Below are 13,072 nucleotides of genomic sequence, written 5' to 3'. Positions count from 1 at the left end.
AAAGCACATAGCTAGTTCTCCATCATATCATTCCATAGAGCTTAGCGGTCACCCCAGACCCCTATTAAAATCACAACAGATCTTAGGTCATAGGACCACAGACACCCTGGGATATCACAGAACAATTAATCCAGAGTTTAATATAATATATTGATTATATTGACTAATATCTCGGTGTAAATTGCTTCAACCATTCTGATTTAACACTTTTACAAGAGGAAGTTTCAATCAGATCTTTCACAGTTCAGATCTTAGAGGCCTTAGCTCTGATGTCAGGAGATCGCTTTCCTCAGCACGGAAGTCAAGGATCTCTGTGACAAGGCTTTTTGCCTCTCTCTTTGCTTCTTCTAACGTTCTTGGCCCTCATTACTCCATGCAGTTTCAAGTTCATCTTTCTCTACTCGGCACTGTAAAGTTCTGAGAAATCAAACTTGTGAGGAATTCATGCTTGTGTGTGCACACAGTATCTTATATGGGCATCACTAAATGCTTATGTGCAAGAAGGGGGAGAAAGAGATAAGGTAGATATCGATTCAGGGCTAAATATGAGAGCTATCTTACTGATCTGTTGGTTGATGGGTTGGTGGGTGGGTGGCTTAGGCTGGGTCTCACCCTGTAGCCAAGGCTGGCCTTGAACATGGAGTCATGTTCCTGCCTCAGCTTCTAGTGATCTTGAGTTACAGGAATGGCCCATACCCATCTGATACACCATCTTTATAGGGTGGAAGTTGCAGCAAATCACTTCTGCTTCTGTTTACCATTAAGTGTCGACCAAATTCACATGGACATCCACATAGATGGTTGTAACCAGGCATTTAAGGATTTCCTCAAACATTCACATGAGTAGCCAGATGGTGACTGCCCTGCTCCATTAATATGGGTAATGTCTAGGGCACACTATCAGTCAAGCATCTTGATTTTTATTGATTTAAAATGTGCCATGCATTTCCTTCTCTAACCACTGACATTCCTTTAACCTTCAGTTTTGTGAGTCTACAGGCAAAGTTTAGACTTGGGGTGAATATGTCACATCATCCTCCATTTGTTATAAAATACAATCAGGTGGCCTGGGACAGACAAATAAATGGTATGACACAGATAGAGAATGGGGCAAAAAGACACAGGGAATACACCAGGGGCATTGACTAACCCACCCCATCCCCAGGGAAAGTCTAAGATCCTAGCTCTCAAGCATGCTCATCTCTAAAGAGGATCAAAGAGCTAAGCAGCAGGAGTGCTGTGCACGTAACTGTGCACATAACAGGCCCGTGAAAGTGCTTTACAAGTGGCCGAGTACCATGTAGGCCTGAAATCCAGCTCAAGCATCAGGACCTCAGACTCAAGGCCACTCTGAACTACACAGTGAAGCTGTCACTAAAAATTAAACAAAATTATACACAGATAGAATCGTCTTACGTCTAAACCTTAAGCCCATCCAAAAGAATACCTGTGAAGAATTCAGATAGGAAACGGATAATGATATAAATCAAGAAGAGAATCATGATATTCATCATATCAGATACGTTTATGTATTTTTATATAAAACATATGTGTTTATATAGACATAAATGTTTGGGTTGGGGTAGGTACTTTGATACTTGCCTCTTTTAAATTTTCTATACTACTGAACATGTTACTATGTACAAAGTTGACATGTAAACACTTTAAATGTATTTGGGGATTTACTATGAAGTTGTGATTTCATAATGTGCTGTAAGATTGCAATCATTTTATGAGTAGACAATAGCATAGCTGTATATGAAAGGCAAAAGTATTTGGAAACATGGAGTGACTGAACACAGTAAAGCAGAATAGAGTGCACATGAGCAGAGAAAGCTTAGTCTGGAGGCAGAGACCTGCAATGGGCCTGCTTCATGGCTTTTCCTCGGGGAGATATGGGGAAAAATCTATTCACTTCAGATAGGCACCACCAATATACTAAAGAAATGCTTCCAATCAGGTCTAGATATTGTCTCTGGTGGCTGACATTGACTGTCAACTTGACATGGTTTAGAATCACCTAGGAGACACACCTCGAGGCACTGAGAGCTTTTTGAGTTTTTAGATTGGCTTAACTGTTATGGGAAGACCCACCTAAATGTAGGTAGCATCGTACCACAGACTAGGGTCCAGGAATAAATAAAAATCATAAAGCACACTGAGGGCGGACATTATTCTCTCTGCTTTGTCACTACAGATGCAATAAGATTGGTTATCGCATGATCCCGTCCCCATGCCTTCTCCAATGCTGTGACTTGCACCCTCAAACTGTGCATTAAAATATACCCTCCCTACCTTAAATTGCTTTTGAGAAGTATTTCTCACAACAGTGGGGAAAGTAACTCATGCAGTACAGTAACTGGATTATGAGCTTATCTACGGGATCGTGAGTGAAGAGTCGTACACAGTGTGGCACAAAGACGGGTGCATCACCTAAAAGTCTCACCTCAGCATGGCTGACAACTCATGAAAGATTCATCCAAAGATCCCTGCACCATCTATAGGCAGCTCTTTTGAAGAGTTTCTTCTAACTCATTAATTGCTTACTGCTTCCATAATATCAGGGAGAGGACTTCTGAGCCTTTACCTTAGTCACCTACCTGAGTCTCTTGGGTTCCTTAGCTTCCTAAGCCTTATGATGAACTAGGGGAGGTAACTATAATTGATTTTCACATTTGTTTAATTGGTGCATGAGTAGGACAGAGGACAATTAGCGGAAGGTTGTTCTTTCCTCTCACTGTGTACTCCTTCAAAGATCAAACCCAGGTTGTCAGGCTTCTTGGCAAGTGCCCTTACATGCTGAGCCATCATGCTGACTCATGGGAGGAACGTATTTTTAAAAGAGTCTGATAAGGTAATCTATGGGCTGTATTCAAACTGAGTGAAGGGTATAAGCGAATATATAAACCATGGATGGTGTTTCTAAATGCTAACCCTACTTAGGTGAGATTTCAAATCACTGACACTAGCTACACTGCAGTTTTCTCCTTCCAGCTACTCCATGCTCTCTCCTGCTATGCCACACAGCCCCACAGGCCAGGATGTGAAACGCTTTGTTTTTCTGTGTAGAAGTATTTCCTGAGCCACTCAGCTCAGGTGTAGAGCATCCCCTGGTTACCATAGTTTCCAGTGTCGGCCATTACTATGGCTCTCATGTTCAAGCTGAATGCAGGAGTCCCTGTCCCAACACTTCTGTATCAACTGACAGACCTGAGACTTATCTTCAGTCACTCAGATGTCAGTTCTTCCCTCCTCATTGTCTGTGGAAGCCAGGAAGGGCTTTCATACAAATCTAATTTATATTCTCTTTCCTTTCTATCTCACCAAGGTAAGAATTAGCACGTGATCACCTCCATACCACCCTACCCTTCCCCTCCCACATACAATTTCCTACCCAACTAGAAGTCAACAAAGAAGGTGGCATCCTAATGCCTTTCCTGAACATAACTCCCCTCATTTTTAGGGGAGCAAATCCTTCCTGGACAGCAGCTGAGCTTCAGTGTCTTATCCACCATCCTAGAAAAGGCCATGAAGCCCTTGCCTGGCCTGCCTATGACCTTGCCTCATTGACTCTACTTTCAGGGATGGCAATCTATTCTTTAGCTTCAGGAGTTTCCCAATAGGGATATGGTGGCCCTCATTCACCAGAGAGGTATGACTTCCCATATAATGTGGACAAAGACAACTCTCCTCAGTCCCACGACCACAGGGGTGCTCACGTGGTCACATGGCCCAACCTCTATTCCATGTCTTATCACGCACACAAAGGGGCACGCCACTGCCACTGAGCAAAAAGACAACCCATCCCATCCTACATGGGAGACGGAAGGTGTATGTAGATTGGTCCTATGGATATTCTCAGTCCAGGCCACTCATTCTCAGTTCTGTTTGTCTGACCCGTCTCAAGGATGACGCAATTGCTCCTTCCCCAGATTCACCTTAGGTTCTGCCAATTATTAGTTAAAGCATCAATTATATTATGGGACTCTTCACGGGAAAACATGAAGACATGTCTATTTACCCCACCTAGGGCACTAATCATATATTTAAAAAAATCCACTCATATCTAGCTTGGAGAGCCAACAAGTTTATTAAGAATGTGAGTGGCAACCTGTGTTAATCATATATTGGTGAGCATGGCTGCTTTCCAAGAAGGTGAGTGACAGGGTACCTATGGGAACGTGGGTGACTAGTCTCCTGCATAATTTGCAGGAAACTACCGTAGAGGCACCTCTCCCTGAGCAGTGGTTCACTGATGACATAATCTTAGGGAAGGACCTTGTAAGTCTGGTTATTTTTTAAGCTTTCCAGATCTTACACACTTGGTCAGCTTCCAGGGCCTTGGAACTACCCTTGGCTCTCAGAGACAGATGTTATAATTCATAGACATCTCAGTAACAGGTCATACTCAAGGCACAGGGTAGAGAGGACCATCCTCTGTGGGTCCCAGTAAGGAGCTGTGCTTGTCCCTTGAATCTGTTAGGGATATTTTCATTGGTCTGCATTTCATTCTCAGGAAGGGCAGCTACAGAAAGTGGAGAACCCCTTGGTTGATACCTCAGTTAACTTTCTTTCACAACTCATTTCTACCTAATGGGTCCTGATTCTCTTTTACAGTTCTAAAACTTTCCGTCATTAAAGGCTGCCTAAGATAGATGACAGTAATGGGTCTTATCTATCTGGGAATGAACAATAGTGCCCACACAATGATCTCTTAGCTAAGGAAATGTTCTCTTGTTTATCAGAACAGAAGTTTGTTGAACGACTTCTATGAATACTAACTTTGGGGGTCTTTTGAATTTAAGGCACTGAAAGGATCATATGCAAGAAATACTTTGTAAATATTTTACATTTAGATGATAAACAAATTAATTATATAGAGATTTATAATTTCCATGTGTATTTTTCTTCATTTGATTTTCAAAATATATTTAATAGTGCAATTATAGAATATTGTCAGCTACAACTCTTTGTTTCTGATTTTACTTTCATTAGCTCTTTAGCCAATAGGTAAAAAGGGATACAACTAGCTGGGATGTTAAACGTTCTCTAAATGTTTACTAACTGGATGACCTTGTAACTCAGCCCTATGCTCTACCGGGGCTTTGGGTCTACACTTAACTTGTATCCACTTATCTAACAGAGTTACATAAGCACATAGTAGATGACTAGGAAAAGACACAGATATTTACTTTAACACATTCACAGAGGAATACAAAACACAACTACATGTAAACTCAGTTATGGGATGAAGAACAAATGGTCCCTAAAATCAAGTTGAAGTTTTCTGCTGGGCACATTTTAAACCAAGAAACCAGGAAACATTCGTCAAGTTTTACTGATATAGAATCAAAATAACTATGACTTACACATTGCATAGGTCACCTTCAGTCAACCCACCACCTGCTTCTTAACTGTCAAAGTGCATCCCATGCTTCCCACACAGAGACTTTATGTATATTAAAAATGAGAGTTAACCCTAGGGCCATTGCATCCGCCATTGTCTCTGGGGTTTTGCACGTGTTTCGCGTCTGGGTCGTGCACATTGAGGATGGAGGAGGAGGAGGACACAGGAGTATTGCTAGGAGTTTGAGGTCAAACAGGGACCCAGAGTAAGACCCAAACCAGCCTGGGCTAAGTGAGACTCTGTCTTCAAAGGGTGTGATATGGGGTGGGGGAATATAATCAACCATATCCAGGAGGAAATATGGCAACAACATTAAATATAATCTTAAAAATTGGACTCTACAGAAAATTTACTTCAACAATAAAATAACTGTATCTCTAAACCGTGCCACTGGGGACCAATGTTCAAACATCCTTGATTGTTTTGTTAAAAAAAATAAATTTTTTACAAAAAATTATATATACATATATATTACATATAATATATGTGTGTGTACATACATACACATATGTGTATATACATATAAGACATGTGCACACACACTCATATATGTCTTAGTATGGAGTTTGGTTCTTGTTCCTTTGAATATTCTTGTCATCACATCAAAGTCTACCAATTGAAACTAGGAAAACTCTACAAAGCCCTGTGAGTAAGCAACTTTGATTGAATTTTTTATTTAAAATTTAGCAGAGGGCCTGGAGAGGTGGTTCAGTGGTTAAGAGCTCTGACTGCTCTTCCAGAGGTCCTGAGTTCAAATCCCAGCAACTACATGGTTGCTCACAGCCATCTGTAATGGGATCTGACGCCCTCTTCTGGTGTCTCTGAAAAGAGCTACAGTGTACTCATATAAATATAATAAATAAATCTTAAAAAAAAAAAAAGTTAGCAGAGATGGAAAATACTGGCTAGTGTCCTTTCTACTTTTTACACAAAGAAACGCACTTCGCACTCCAAGTGTGTCTTGCTCTTCGACCTTTAGTAGCCCTGCGTTGGCTGAAGCAAAGGCGTAGAGTTCTTCCCATTTTTGTCTGATGCCATCATTCATGAGACACTGTTTTAAGACCGTGATGGCCGTATGCAGTTCCGTGGCTAAGGAGACTGGCTGCTCTCACGGGGGGCGGGGGGGGGCAGGTTTAGTTGCCTACTGGCACCCATACTGAGCAGTTCCCAAACACAATTGGTCCAGGGGTTCTGGCCTCTGTGGAAGCTGCGTGCACGTGGCACCTAACTTATACAGGCGCATGTTCACATTTATAAATAAAAATAAATTTATCTTTTAATGAAAAAAATGTGTCTGGTGTGTTCCCAGCGTTGAGCAAAGCCCTTCTTTATGACAGATAACCCACGTGTTCTGTTACAAGCAAGCCATACTGAAGCTGAGCAAGGCGCACAGGTCAGCTGGAGAGCACGGCTCAACCCCAGAGAGGTTCGGCTTTGAGCCCCTCTGCCGCAAGATGAAATCGGTTAAATTAACTTATGGAAACAGGACGACCCGAAAGTCTGCCACGTTTTCTTTTAAATGACACCCACCCACTTCATTAGTCAAATTCATTTTCTGTTCCTTTAAAGTAGTAGGCCGGCCGACAAGATGCATGAATATGCTCAAGCCACTTATATGGGTCAGCTAATACGGGCTACGGCTTTTTAAGTGCCACCTGCTAAGCCTACGCTGTATTTTGCTAAGGAAATTCCAGGACATAATAATATCCTAATCAGCCACAAAGAACAATCCCAGATCTGCCTGTTGGGCTGATAATTGCCTTATCACACCCTGTGAAACCAAGCTCCTCGGCTGTCTGTGGGAGCCTCCGTTCCTCGTTCCTCGGCAGCCTGTTCTAAGAAAGGCCAACAATGGAGAGGGAGTGGAGTGTGCCGAACCTCCATATCTACATAAAGGAGATTAGAGGCGACAGCGTTCCATTTTACAGCTCAATCATATTGTGTTAGCACGCGCTTATCCGAGCGCGGACGAAATTGAAAGAGAAATAAAAAAGAGCCAGGCAGATAGGAAGCAGAAAAGCAAGGCATGAGCAATTTCCAAGGGTATAAAGGGATGCTAATGGCAGGGCCTGTCATTCTTAAAAAGGGCTATTAGGGCACCGTCATCTGTTCTTGTGCCCTTACACTCCTCCAGCTAAAGTCAAGCATTTCTGAGGCCCGTGTGCTCCTCTTTCTCTTTCTTTCTTTCTTTCTTTCTTTCTTTCTTTCTTTCTTTCTTTCTTTCTTTCTTTCTTTCTTTCTTTCTTTCCTTTCTTTCTTTCTTTCTTTCTTTCTTTCTTTCTTTCTTTCTTTCTTTCTTTCTTTCTTTCTTTCTTTCTTTCTCCTCCTGTAGATAATGTGGCTGTGTTTCATAGCAGCTCATGTCCCATCCATGTGATTTATTAATGCAAACCAACTAATTCTATTTACTGATAAAACCCTTCACCCCCTATGTATTTTTGTTTAATATTTTCTTTGGTAGAATCTCTCACTTTCCATGAAGGCTCAAGGAGCTGGATTTGCAGCACTGCAGAAAGGAGCTGGCCTGTGGGTGTGGGAAGAGAGTGTGGGTCACAAAGGCTTGAGTCATGTGTGTGACTGTTCGTATGTATTTATGTCTATATATGTGTGTATGAGTGTGCGTGTTCTATGTGTTTATGTGTGTATCCATGTGTGTCTGCATGTGTTGTGTGTGTCCATGTGTGTATGTCTGTGTACTCATTCATGTGCATGCATGTGTATAAGTTCACTTTACTCTTATCCTGTTACATAAAACATTCTAAAGTTAAGACCAGAGGGAAGTTTCACTTCGCTTCTGGCTGTAATGTGACTTCAGACTCACCTATTAAGACTGGTTCCCTTTAGAGAGCATAATTTTATTTTTATCAAGGCAGACATGTGACTCTAATCTTTATGCTCTGGTTGCCTCTGCCCACCCACCCCCCCCCATCCCATGCTCCACGTGGCGATGTGTAGTTCTCAGATGCCCTTGAACTCAGGCACGCTTTGACAACAGAGCTTCCCACAATGTTCCCAAATTCATAAGACATGCATATTGATTAAAAAACAAACAAACAAAAACAAATAGACAAAAAAACTTAAGAAAACGGTTCAGTGAATTGATGTTTTTTGAATTTCCTTTTGAAAAGCTAAGGTTCTTTTTGTAATCGTTTAAAATGCCCTCTGGGAACTAGGAAAATGAGATGCCTTAAGGCATCTTGCCAGTGACTGCGTCTTCATTGCTACTGAGAGCAAATAAATGTCAGCCCCCACCAGTTCCAAGCCCCAGCATATGACAGAGCACATAAGCACACATCCATTGTTTCCAGCACTGGAAATGGCACTACTCAGTTATTTAAAGTTACTGCCTTCGCAAAAGTTGCCCAGTCCAAGACTACAGCATGCCTCTTTATAAGCCCCCATCTCCACTTAGGCACATAATCAGGACTGTAAATTCACCTCTGACCTTTCCAAACCGCAGGCCATGGGAGCAGTTGCTTTCTTCTTTCTTTCTTTCTTTCTTTCTTTCTTTCTTTCTTTCTTTCTTTCTTTCTTTCTTTCTTTCTTTCTTTCTGTTCTTCGAGACAGGATTTCTCTGTTATAGCCCTGGCTGTCCTGGAACTCACTTTGTAGACCAGGCTGGCCTCGAACTCAGAAATCTGCCTGCCTCTACCTCCTGAGTGCTGGGATTAAAGGCGTGTGCCACCACTGCCTGGCCTTCTTCTTCTTCTTCTTCTTCTTCTTTTTTTTTTTTTTAAATGGCTGGTCTTTCTCATGACAATTCCAGATGGTATCAAAATATTGCCTTAATAAATGTCTTAACTTGGGAGACCTGAGCAGAGCTCACTGAAATGGTAGGAATCTGACATCATGATGATAGGAATCACACACTGCTGTTTGTTGGTTGCATATTTGTGACAGGGGGGCATGGAGGTCAGAGGTCAATGCCAAGGATTTTCATCTATTACTCTCCACCTTATTTTTGAAGAAGAAGTCTGTCACAGAACCTGAAGCTCACTGGTAGACTGGCTAGTGAGCGATTTCCCAAGATCCTCCTGTCTCCACACTCCAAGGACAGGGATGACAGACATGTGCCACCATGCCTGGTTTTGTGTGGGTGCTGGGGATCTTAACTTAAATACGCTATTATTTTGAAACATAGTCTTAAAGGCTTACACAGACTCATCTGAAATACACTGTGTAGCCCTGGCTACCCCAAACTGTGGCACTTGTCCTACCTCAACCTGTCTAGTATTGATTGTGCCATTGCTATGAGTCACACTGGGCTTGAATATGTTGTGAAGATTCTGTTAACATCTGTAAACACATGTGAGAGCCTGTATTTCTTTTTGCCTCAAATCTCTCTGTCCTTGAATAGAGGAGAATAAATATCTTCAATTGGAGAGTGAGTCAAATGGAGGGGAGGAGTGCGCAGCTTGGTTGTGAAGTGTCCCCTGGCATCTTAAGGTAGTGTCTGAGGACATTTTTGTTTGTTAGAGGTGCTACTGGCATCTGCTTGGTAGATGATAAGGATGCTATCAAATATCCTATAATACACAGAAAAGCCAGCTGCAACAGAATTGTTTAGTACCAAGTATTGGTAGTGCCAAGATGAGAAGCTGTGGGTTAGAATAATTATATGTATGTGCATATGTACATATGTGTATATAACAATAATAATCAAAGAGAAACAGGCTGTCAACTAGAGAGTTGGGGAGCATGAGAAGACTTCAAGGGAGTATCGTTGGGAAGGGCTGGGGAGTAAACGGGAGAGGGGAAAGTAATATAATTCCATTTATATTAGGAAGATATTCAAATAGCAAAAATGCGTATAAAGGCATAAACATATGGAACAATGGCCTACCACATTAATGATCTATCTTTATTATCTAAAAATGTGACTACAGACATTTTTTCAAAAGGTGTTACTTTTGTTTCTACTTTAACCCAGTCACCGACAGCAGAGAGGTTTTCATTTACTGTCCAGACAGATGCGTCACCTGGCTTTTTCCCAGTGGCAGGCTATCATTCTACAGTCAAGGAACATCTTCCTGCCTCAGCTTCACAAATGCTAGGATCATCAAACCTAGCCATCTGGTTCTTTTAAATCCTTCCTTTGTATGCCTTCTTATAAAATCCATGTAAGTGTGATTATAATCTAAGTTGACCAACCCACATATATCACAGGGCCAAACTGTATTCTTCTAGATATTGTTATTCTTGTGTGGGTGTTTGCCAAAGCATATATTCGAGTTACCTATTTAACCAGTTCTGACTTAATTTGGAGAGCTTTATTAGCACACAGTGTAAGACAAAGTAGCCGGTATAATACAGAGCGATGTTTAAATTAGTTTACAATTTGCTTGGTCTCATCTAGAACTGCCCTGAACAAAGCTATTCAGAAATGTCAGCTGTGTCCCTAACCACTGTAACAAATTGTTGCCTGAACGCTGCACACCTAATGACTTCAAATTAGCTTCACTGCGATACCGCCTGACAGTTCGTTACGACTGTTAGCGACATGGCTGGCGTATCATGACCAATAAATTGGTTTCAGTGTGGGCTGGGAAAGGGACTTCCATCAATTTGATTAAAGAAATTACTGTAGCATTCAAAGCATAAAGACAAACTAGTTTAAGAAGACAGAAATAAGCTAACTGTGTGCACCAGAAAAACATCTCTTGTCACTTGGAAACTTCTTTACAAACTATTTGAAAGCTAAAGCCAAAGGAAATGAAAATGAATTCAAACACATTGTGAACATTTTCAAAATGTTTCCTTTTGTGATATGGCCTGGAATATGTTTTTGCTGTTATAGGATGGATTAAGAAAGAAAGATAATAAAACAATAGGCTTGGGGTCAGCGTATGAGAAAATCTGCCATCTTCATCTCGCATTTCATTTTGTGTATAAATTCATCATAAATATCTAATTGCAAACTGATTTAAAATGTGTGACCATAAAGAGAAGGGCAAAGTGAAGATGGTAAATACCAAGATAAAATATTCAGAAAAAAAAGAATACAATAGCCTAATGCTGAAAATAATAGTTTTAAAGTAAAAAAAAAAAAAAAAGTAGAATTTTTTTTCCTTAGGAAAACAATAAAAATCATCACTGTAACTAAGAAATGGTTTTATTGATTTCATGTTCTTTATTACACTGTGGCAAATACTGCCCTCAAATAGGGAATGGCCAGAAAGCAGAGTCCACGACAGTTTATAAACATCAGGCTTTTCACTATATAAAAGTGGAGGAATTAAGAAAACGGGTGCAGAGTTAAGTGCAGACAACAGAGAGTTAGAAATGATCTCACAGGAAATATGTAAAATTTCCCCCCGTACGACATACAAACCTGGAGTCAGCTGCAGTCTTTGCCTTTCCTTGGGGTTTCCAGAGAACTCACCTGGAATATGTTTTGCCCATCCAATGATAACCACCAACTCTCGATCAGCCAAGTCACAGAGTGTGGTGAGGGCTTTGATGTCACTGTCGGGGACAGTAGGGTCAGGCATGGCATAGATCTTCTCTGGTTCAGCCACCAACAAATGCGAGACAATCTTGTTATCTGTGGGGTCAGAGCAGAGCACTCCATGCTCACCAGCACAACCACCCACTTCTATAAACTCTAAGCTATTTCATATTTTGAAAAATAATTGCGGTATCCTACCATCAAACACACATACTCCATCGTGGTACACCCTGTGTGCTTTGAGAAGTGTTTAGGGAAATTCACAGCAAGAAAGAACTCACTGTTCACAACACAAAGCATTTATTTCTCTGCCTGGCTTTCGGGAAAGAAAACCTGGTCTTGCTGTGAACATTTTTATAGCAAACGGGGAATAGAGGTGAGGATGTTTCTTGGGTTTGCTCTCTGATTCTTAAGTGGGGTCTGGGGGAGCAGACTAAACAGCACACAACAGCTTCAAAATAAAAGCCCACGGGAAGGCATTGAAATATGGTCCAATGCAGAAAGCAAAGATCCACAAACGCCCATAGTCTTAATAGGCACGAAAGTCATTAACTGTTTTAATTCCTTTAAGGAAGAGCCAAAGGTCAGAGCCCTTCTGCCAGGATGAATTACTGACTATATAACTCTATCTCCTTGGGATGCATTAAATAGGAGCTGCCCTCCTTTCTCCAGTCTCCTTGTAGCAAGCCAACCCTCCAAATACAGCTAATATCTGTGCCCATAAAAACGAGCCTGCTTATACGATACAGCATTTTCTCCTCTGAGCACCTTATTCTTTAATCTCCTACTTTCATCTCTTGTCCCCAGTTCATTCTCTGCTTCAGATTTATCTGTCTGAAATTTGTGATCTATGCTTTTGAAATCTTCATAAAGTCAACACTGGAGACGAATGGGAAGTGTCTCTTCGGATGTGTTTTGCTGCTTAGGGGCATGTGTGGGTTTATGGAGGGGCCGTAAAGCCTGACTAACAGAATGATATTTCTCGTTGGTCTGATTTTCAATTTCTTGATGTAGCTTTAGATGGGATTCTTTCTCCTACATGAGGAGATACAAATGGGTAAAAATCAATTCACATATTTAAGAGTCCTAGGTAATATCTTTCCAGAAAATTTGGAGTCTAAGGGGCAAGTTTTGTGGACAGAGCTAAAGTCTCAAGTATGTTTGCTACACGTTTTTGTTCACTCTGTTTTTAACTCCTTCAACCTCAAATGATACCT

General features: G+C 41.2%; 1 protein-coding gene across 11 annotated transcripts in view; it reads right to left on the bottom strand.

The window, feature by feature from the left end:
- Esrrg (estrogen related receptor gamma) overlaps positions 1 to 13,072 on the bottom strand; it is a 606,111-nt gene that overhangs the window by 53,805 nt on the left and 539,234 nt on the right. For all 11 annotated transcript variants that reach the window (XM_021166361.2, XM_029477729.1, XM_029477722.1 and 8 more), the window contains one exon: positions 11,790 to 11,951. In XM_021166361.2, the coding sequence (XP_021022020.1) occupies positions 11,790 to 11,951 (162 nt within the window). The remainder of the gene's footprint in view (positions 1 to 11,789; positions 11,952 to 13,072) is intronic.

This window comes from Mus caroli, chromosome 1 (assembly GCF_900094665.2).
Source record: "Mus caroli chromosome 1, CAROLI_EIJ_v1.1, whole genome shotgun sequence".
NCBI classification, from domain to species: Eukaryota; Metazoa; Chordata; class Mammalia; order Rodentia; family Muridae; genus Mus; species Mus caroli.
This window is presented reverse-complemented; position numbering and strand designations above follow the sequence as displayed.